The sequence below is a fragment of the Stigmatopora argus genome, chromosome 6 (genome assembly GCF_051989625.1).
Source record: "Stigmatopora argus isolate UIUO_Sarg chromosome 6, RoL_Sarg_1.0, whole genome shotgun sequence".
In the NCBI taxonomy this organism is placed as follows: Eukaryota; Metazoa; Chordata; class Actinopteri; order Syngnathiformes; family Syngnathidae; genus Stigmatopora; species Stigmatopora argus.
Window position 1 is genome coordinate 6,485,099 of NC_135392.1, and position 9,004 is coordinate 6,494,102.

Consider the following 9,004-nt stretch of genomic DNA (forward strand, 5'->3'; position numbering starts at 1 on the left):
AGAATTTAAATGGTCATCTAAACATTGCAAAGCAAGCGAATAGTTTTCAGTGAAAGCGATTTTGATCTTTCATTTTGATCTCAACAATAATTTAATCTAATAATTTCCTCATTAGTCATTGAATTTTTTTAAACATTAAATATGGTTATAAATGAAATACTACATCTGGTAAAACAAAATTAATGCAGGTAAAATGAATAAAAACGAATACTAGACTCCACACTCCCTGTTTTTCCAACATACGTATTTAAATTAATGTAATGTTTGAATTTTGAATATAGGTGTAAATACAAAAGGTTACCAAAACAAAAACTGCCTTTGGAAAAATTGTATTTGGACCATATAAAGATATTTTTTATTTTAATACATATACGTATTGGCTGCTTATGTTGTTTCCTCAAATACAACCTAAATCCTTTGTTTTTACCCCATCATTGTGTGTGTGTACAGATGCTCACATACTGTACACAGAGTATATATAATACATTCAATTATGTATACCACTAAACAGTATTTTAACGGTATACTTTTATTTTGAAGACTTTTATACAAAGCTTTTTTCAGGTCAACCAAATGCATTTTCTTCAGGCCCCACAAGACTAGAAGTGCGGCACAGGACCAGAAATGCTACCAAAAATAAACACCTTTTTTTCATCTTAAGGGGAAGGAAGGCAGTCATTTACTCCTATTGTATGACACTGACTTGCATACAAGATCCCAGTCACCACTCGGCATGAAGCAAAAACCACAGATTGTGCTAAAACATAACAGTAAAATAATCCCCCCCTTAAAAAATATAGGTTGAACCGTAATTATTACCAAATCCTTAAATTCAACCTTTTAAATACGCGAGGGAAGGATTGGCAGAATGTATTATTTTGTGAAGAATCCTAACATTTTTAATCTGCTACGTTCCTGGTCACATGATCATGTTTACAACCCGTTTTGGCACGTCAATGACAATCAGTGGTACGTGTCTCATGAATAGAGGACTACACAAACTGAGATTTAGAAACGACGAAGCCTCTTGGATTAAGTTGGAAACGCTTATCTGCCAAACTGAGCCCAGTTACCTCAATTCAACTTTTAGGGATTAACACGACCTCATTGCCTGAACTCTTATTAGACCTTTTCTCATCCATTACATTCATGGAATTTATAACGTTCCATAAATTCAAATTTTAATTAACTTGAAATAACTTAATGACAGAACAAAATCAAAGCACAACATTGAATAGTTATCTTAGTTTCTCTTCCATATGCCAAAACCATAGGAAGCCCTTTGGTGGCATTAGTGTAAAGTGCCACAGCGTGTGTAAATGTACACTTTTTTGCCAAGTTTCCTCTCATGTAGAATCATATCCATCAGTAGAATACAAATGACCTGTGCAAGCACTGAGGTGTGGTGTCGTCCGCCACTCGGGAGCTCTTTGCGAATAGCAACCAGTGACAACCATGCCAAATAGGCAGCACGACTGATTTAAATATTTACACAAAGGTTGGCATTGTCCCTTTTCTTTCTTTTCCTTTTTTGAAGCCATCTAGTAAAAGAAAAGGGAAAATGCTTTACTCTTCAAGTAGAGCTGACAGTGATTCATTTGTACAACTTAAATCTATGTGCCCGCTAAAGAGATGTTATGCAGATTGTAGACAAGTTCTGGAAGCTCCCCCCCACGTCAAGTCACGTCACCTGCCGGCTTTACAAGAATCGTTTTGTCAATTGGGGACTGCCCTTCATCCTCTCCCGGGCTTGCTGGCCATCACCTGCCTGCATACGCATTCACCACGGTCGCACCCAGTGTGCCGAGTGACCTCACAAATCCACGTCGTCCGAATCAGAGTTGCTAGAAGTCTGTGCGTCCTCTTGTCCTTCGCCCCAAACAAACCTGTAGTTGTTCTCCAGATCCTGTTGTCTCTTTTGCTCTTTGTGAACTTCTTCCGTGCCTCCGGTCTTGTCCGCAAAAAGAAGAAAGTATTACTGCATTAAACTATAAGTGTTAAGGTCTCATTTAAAAGTGAACAATATCAGACACAAATGACTTCAGCAGGGCAATTGAGATTTTAGATCAATCTTAAGAGGTAGTCTTAATTTCTATTTCGGTGAACGGCACCAAATGAGTTAATGAAGACAGACATTCATTTAGGTGAGTTAGAGGGAACAATAGTTATTTGACAAGTGAAGGCTATAAAATATTTTACCAGCAGGTTAATGAGGAGTTCCCGGAATGATTTTGTGTCTTCCTCACTCAGCCACTGGTCACCTGTCTCGTCTGCATTCTTTCGCGTTAAGATTTTTACTTCAATTTTACCTACGGAGAAGAAAACAGGAGGGGGTTTAGGGTGAAGTCACTCCATAAAGAACAACACATTTCTGGAATGAAGAATGAATGAGAGGCAGAGCACACATGGAAAACTTTGATTCAAGCCACTGAAGCAAAAAAAAAAATTGAGACTACTTCCTGGTCATATTTTTAATGATAATAAATGTTCAACTTGATTTCAAAACTCATTTCTAACTCTACATAAGATCTGAATTAATATTTTTAAATGTAGAAATATCCTCAATTATCATCATCAAATTTCTGATGACCGGGCAATACTGCAAAAACCAAAAATAAATTAATCAAACAAATGTCAACCATCAGAATATTTCAAGGTGATATAGTGCAACACACTGAAATATTATCTGACTAAAATAAGCAAAAAGCACAAAAGCTCCTTTTTTGTCTCCGTGTAAAAACTACATGTCAATAAACTAAGACGGGCTGAGTATCAATACTTTTGCAATCAATCCAGTTTCAATATTTTGAGAACCCTACCTCCTGTTTTAAAGCGCTACTCGTGCAACGACTTTTAGGTATTTGTCGCCAAAAATCCCTTCGATAAATTAAGCGGAAGAGAGACGAGAAGCACGTTCAAGTCATATCGTGCATCTGTTTTACGATGGCCAAAGTCAATTAAGGAAGCAAAGTGATTAGGGACAGAGAAGGAGGGGAAAAGTTTAACACTCCCCATTCATACCTTCGGCCTTCAGTCCTGCTTTCTCTAGCTGCTCTTTAACCACGTCCTTAATGTGCTGCCACTGCGGATCTCCTTTTCCCAACTCCTGCACTTTGAAATCCCCATCAGAGCTCATGCCTGTATTATACTTAGTAATTTTGATCTTAACACGGTCATCATCTGAGTCTTGGTCTGGGGTGACGAGACAAAAGAGGGGCAACAACTGGTTGTCAGGTAAAAGAAACCTCACGTGGGCAGCGAGCGCGAGAGGACATTCTAAATCGAAACCTCTGTTTACACATTCTGATAATGGATCGGGCTGCTTTTAAGTCTGCAAAGGACCAGTTGTCTAAAAATGTATTCTAAATTGTATGTATATAAAATCCATGTGTGTGTTCCTCTTAGGAAATGGAATATTGCAACCGGGTCTGACATGCACATGGAAGGTGACGGAGGCCTTGTCCACACAACAGTTTAATTCAGTTGAGTTTTCATTAATTGGACATGAAATGAAGAGTTGATTGTACGTATTAAAAAATGTATGCAGTAATAAATGAAGAGTACTGGTGCAAACCTATTGCAACAGTGCTTTAAAATGAATGTAAAGAATACACTGGAGGGAAAGGTAATATAACAGGTTTCCAGCCTGTTATATAATATAGGTAATATAACAGGTTTCTGCTATTTTTAAATGTGTTTTTTTTTTTGTAAATGTGTGGACAAGGCCTGAGATGGAAACAGAGGAGCGGTGGTACATCAGAGGGGACTAGGCCAAATTACCAGGCTTCCTTGGAACCAGGCTGGGACTTCCTCGCGTCGGATCGTTTGCCCTTGGGGCTCCTGTAGTTTTCTGCTTTGGTTCTTGCTCCTCCTTCTCTTCTAAATGGTCTAGAAGCTTATCAAGCGTCGTCTCAAGTGCTTGTGTCGCCTGAGTGCGATCAAACTCCCCCTTTAAGCCTTCTGTCTCTAATTCTTGCTGGGCCTTCAAAAAAAATAAAATCCGTTAAATGCAGTGCACCAATTAGAATCCCTTCTGGTTGTATAATTTACAACCTGAGCGAGACATTTTTGGCCCTAAAAAAAAATAGTAAAACAAAAAAGAGTTTTATGACGGTGACTAGTTTGAACGCATTATTTCTATATTCATCAATTGCCATAAGAGCTGTTTTTAACTGACAAAAAATGAATTGTGATTCAAAGTTTCATTCCTATGTGCAAAGTTGTTTTCAAAAATTGAACAAATTGTAACACACATGGGAAACGTGGGAAGTTTCCTGCGTTTTGGCGTATTCGTTGTCATGTTCATTTGAAGACTTACCTCATTTATGATGTTATCAAACTCGTTTTGCATGCTTTCCTTAATCTCATCAGTCTTATCAGCTGGTAATGAAATTTCCGCCATCTCTTCTTCAAACTCCTGAAGGAGCCGTTCATCATCATCATCATCATCCTCACTGTCCTCTTTTTGGCTCTTGATGGATGTGCTTTCCTCCGCTTCCTCCTTTGCATGTTTTTGTGCTTTCTACACACAAGCCAATGCTACAGTGAAGTGAAATACGGTGTAAAAATGTACATTGTGCTGATAGAAAAGACTAACCTTTCTGTTACTCTCTCTGAGATGCTGGACGAATTTCATTAAATCTGACGGGTCGGTGATGATTTTAAAGTTGAACGTTTCAGCTAAAAACATTTAAAAACGGAATGTGTAACCAGTGTAGCTTTGCGAGTGGTGATTAAAACAAAAGCTGCAAGACAAAGTAGTGAGATGTAAAATTACCTTCATTTCCATCATCTAAAACTTCATTTTCTGTAACAGAGTTCAAGCCATCATCATCTGCCTGCTGAGAAAACAATAATGTTAGTACGTACAGTAAAGTTGCTCCCTCCAGTAGTGCATTAACATGTAATCATTTTATTACTGCTTGTCCTTAGGAGGGAACGGTTAGACCGTGTAGCAATAGTTTCTAAATTATGTCGTGCCGTTTTATGGCAGAGTTTTATTTGTGTACAGCACTTTGCTCCAAATGCAGTTTTTCCTTCTGATATAAAAATAAAATTGAGTAGTTTGTTGAAATTCTGGAGAAAGTGCAAGTATTGATTGAAAACCCACACAAGAAAATGTGACTGAAAAGTTCTTATTCAAACCCAGAAATTCTTTTAGGTGGGCGCAGGTGGGAAAATATGTCAAACAAAGTTTACAATGAAGTGTGCAATGGTATTAGAGCATGCTCTGGCTTAATTGCGTAAACAATAATGAAGAAAACAACAAAATGCATACCTCACTTTCCTCATTAGAAGTACTTGTTTTTGAAATCCCTGGTTTTGCATTTTCCTCTACAAACCGAGAATCATTTAGGTCTTCGGTCTCTACATCATCAGGCATGTCATTGGTATCTGTTTAGAAACAATATATAAAAGAAATAGTTTAAAATGAATCAAAATCTACTGTGAGAAGACTTATGAGCTTTGTAATGAATAAAGTTATTATTACAGCTAAAATGTTGAGAGTAGAGTAATGTGATTTATATATGAGCAAATAAGTAATATAATCCCTGAATTGGCGACTATCAAATAATATCGGGGGCAGCACTAATCAAGATGGACCTTTTTGGTTCGACTGGTCCTGGTCATCATTAGGATCTGGCAACATTTCTTCTCTGGTTATTTCCACCTGTGCCGCTGCCTCGGGGTCCTCATTCCCTGCCAACATCTCATCAAGGCTCCTCAGCTCCTCAGAGATTTGCTCCACTTTACGCTTTGTGTCCGCTGGGATTTAAAAAATATATATATATATATTAAAAAAGGGGGTACAGGGCCATACAAATCAACAAAAGACTCAGCTTTCTAAGCACAACACATAATTAAAAGAATATAATACATAGCTACTCATCAATAAATGTATGCAAATGATTTGAATTGAGCATTTTCTTGCTCTTATTGCTTTTAATGAATGCTGCTTTAATAATAAAAAGACTTGCAAAGCAAAATGCTGCAAAAACAGTGATTTAAAAGTTCGGGCAACTCACAGACTTGAGCTTTGACATAGTCCATGTACTGTTGCGCGTTTAATGCCGGCTGGCAAACAATCCCCTGAGGCTTGGCAGTGGATGGAGGCCGCAGTAGAGGATGCTGGCATGTGCGACTGGTATGAATGGACAGCACGTAGCAGCATGATTGCGGCTCATCCACTCGGGCGATGTAGTCACCCGAACCGTCTTCACACACAAACTGAGAGAGGTGGGGTGTTCACTATTAATATCCGCTCTTATTGTTAGGCACACCGATTATCCATTCATCCATCTTTCGTATCGTGCTTTCTTTCATTAGCGTTACAGGTGAGTCTGTCCAGTGGGGTAATAACCTGGACTTGTGCCAGGTTGAAGGCGGAGTACAAAAAGACAGCGAAATAACCACTCACACAAAATTTCACTCTACATGAGGGGATACAAACTTAATGGAATGCCTATTCACCCGAACTTCAGCCTCCCTGGGATTCCCATTGATGTCACACTTGGAGCCATTTATATAGGTCTGACTATGAAAGCGTTTTAGTCTGTGCTGCTTGGATGTCTGAAACATAACCACAACAAATTCTTGTTAGGGTTGTACCAAATACACCATTTTCTATTTTAATACTATACACCCATGCCTGATTCAGGATATCTACCCTTTGTGATTTAATTCTAATCCAGACACAAAACTGTTTATCCATGTATATCTATTATTCAGCCCTTTGTGGATTTTCACATTTTTATAATTAAATGATTTTTTTAAAGAAAATTCCCCAGAAAAAAAATCTGATGTAGTGAAGCCGCGAAAACTGAATCGTGAAATGGTGAAGGATTAATGTACACGTGCGTAGCTGTGTAATGCTTGTAAAAATACTAGAAAGGCGACGCCTTAAAGCACTTTAAGTTATTTGGGAAAGGAACCTTATGACGACTTGTGGCCATGAAAACATGCATGCTAACCGTTTCTTTCACACATCCTACTACTATACTAGCAGCTCATTTGAAGTATTCATTTACATTTGTTATGAATATGCATGTTATATTGACAGCATAGCAGATTGTTTCACTTGTCTAAGTGTTGACGTCTAGATTGCTGATTAAAATAACAATCCAAAAGAACATGTGCTTCGGAGTTAAAACTCGTCGTCTACCATGACCTAATTATGAAAATAACCATTACCTTTGTGGTTTCATTGTTCCAGTCAAATTCAGACTCGTAGTAGCCCAGAAAGAGAACGTCTCCCTTGATTTCAGAGTCTAAAAAGTGACAAAAACCTTAGAGAAATTCTTTACAAAATAATGTGAATAATCAAGGCCCGTCTTACCTTCAAGGTGGTACTGTCTGATATGCTGACTATAGCAGAACTCGTATGTCCACCAATCTTTTGTCTGATGAGATAATAAAAGGCACATGAAAGAGCAACAACAAATATATAATATTCAATATAAACATTTATTTTATGAATATCATTATGTGGCGGACTACAGTGGAAGTAGAGAAAAGGGAACAATGGCTTTGAGCATTAGGTGTCTTGTTTTTTATTTTTTCTAAATGATTGCATGACAGGGCAAAGTCCGTAGGGGCCTGAGGTCGGTACTACTTTGCCTGCGTTCACATCAGCGACGAACACACGCTAGATAATGATTGGCTAAAAATGCAGCAAAACCTGCAAGTAATTACAATTTTGAGAGTAGAAGGATGATTATAGACAGTAACTGCATTCATTGCATAATTCACTTAAGATACCTAAACTTTTAGGTATCAGATTTTTTTCATTCCCAGGAAAATCTGGATTTACTTTAGCCAGCTACTTTACTGCCATGTGAATATGAATACATTTTGAAATTGATATCAGAATATTCTAGGATAATGTCTACCAACCAAGACAAGACAGGGGGACTCTCGCATTGGGTTGAGCAGATCGGGGATGTCCGGACCAGAATACCCTTTGGAATCAGGATCGGACTCCTGGTGAAAGCGAACCGCCTGGGCTGGAAGTCGACATTCATACAGCTGTTTGTATTTGTTGGACACCATCATGACCTCATCTGCTTTGGTCTAGGCCAGAGGAAACATGACACAACTTGACAATGGTCCGTTTGATATGACGTTTGCCTGGAGATTCGTTGGTAAATTCTCTTTACTGCAACTGGTGATCAATAACAAGTTAAAACGAATTCTGATGCGACAGCTGTCACTGACTCACTCGTGGATAACGCTTTTTAGCAAAGTGGAACTACTTTTCAGGAGCCAGACACACAAAAACACGCAGAAAGGGAAAGTGTGTTGCTTGTTTCTATTTAATGTTAAAACTTAGCAAGAATCGTGATTAAAAATCAGTTATAGCTTGCACTAGTACTATTAATCCATAGCTCCATTAATAAATAACTTAACTGACCTGGCCCATGATGACAGGATCGGGAAGAATCTGGATGTCATATTTCATCTCATTTAGTTCTTCCAAGTTTAAAAATGCCGAGGCACAAACGTGTATTAATAATGAGAAAATGTACACTCTATTTAACCACCGTATGAGGTTAGCAGCCATGTTTGACAAGCACCTCCACCCCCCCGTCTTACTTTTCCTCCTTCTCTTCTTCGTCGCTGAGTGCTTCTTCTTCTACGGTTCCTGCGAAAATTAAACATTTTACTATTCTTACTCTACAATTTAAAATGAGTCAATAAAAAAATGGTGACTCTTAAAATTAAAGATGCTGAATTTTTTTAATTATTATTTTGCTTTCCACAGAAATTGATTGGCTGACTCTCCTGTCTGTATACTATTTTTGTAATAACACGTTGGAACGTGACCCTCAGATAAGCAATAAACACAGGTTTAATGGCATTTGCACTTCATTCACACAAAGTAGAATATGTTTTCTAATTAATATATCTGTCTATTTTTCATGTTGTATTTCTTTAAAAAATAAAAAAAATAAATGTCAGCAATGATTTTTCCCCCAGTCCGCACATGTGGAATGATAAACTGCAT

General features: G+C 37.9%; 1 protein-coding gene across 3 annotated transcripts; it reads right to left on the reverse strand.

Annotated features, from left to right (window-relative positions):
- Positions 1-327: 327 nt before the first annotated feature.
- Positions 328-8,619, reverse strand: os9 (OS9 endoplasmic reticulum lectin). Of its 3 annotated transcripts, none has more exons than XM_077602657.1 (15): positions 8,411-8,619; positions 7,894-8,070; positions 7,337-7,400; positions 7,192-7,268; positions 6,472-6,570; positions 6,027-6,228; positions 5,605-5,766; positions 5,279-5,394; positions 4,778-4,838; positions 4,598-4,680; positions 4,319-4,522; positions 3,781-3,982; positions 3,022-3,192; positions 2,200-2,309; positions 328-1,951 (listed from the first exon to the last, which is right to left on the reverse strand). In XM_077602657.1, the coding sequence occupies exons 1-15, from the start codon at positions 8,558-8,560 to the stop codon at positions 1,814-1,816; spliced, it is 2,016 nt and encodes a 671-aa protein (XP_077458783.1). In that variant the 5' UTR covers positions 8,561-8,619; the 3' UTR covers positions 328-1,813. The 3 variants fall into 3 exon arrangements, with proteins under 3 accessions (XP_077458783.1, XP_077458782.1, XP_077458784.1); XM_077602656.1 differs by having other exon boundaries at positions 4,778-4,841; positions 8,411-8,615; XM_077602658.1 differs by lacking the exon at positions 3,022-3,192 and having other exon boundaries at positions 4,778-4,841.
- Between the last annotated feature and the right edge of the window lie 385 nt (positions 8,620-9,004).

Bases quoted from the DNA above. Each gene is read 5' to 3' on its own strand.
- os9 (XM_077602656.1), bottom strand. From the start codon at position 8,560: ATGGCTGCTAACCTCATACGGTGGTTAAATAGAGTGTACATTTTCTCA. The intron at 7,269-7,336 runs GTAAGACGGGCC...GTCACTTTTTAG, and splicing joins CAGACAGTACCACCTTGAAG to ACTCTGAAATCAAGGGAGAC. The intron at 5,767-6,026 runs GTGAGTTGCCCG...TTTAAATCCCAG, and splicing joins CTATGTCAAAGCTCAAGTCT to CGGACACAAAGCGTAAAGTG.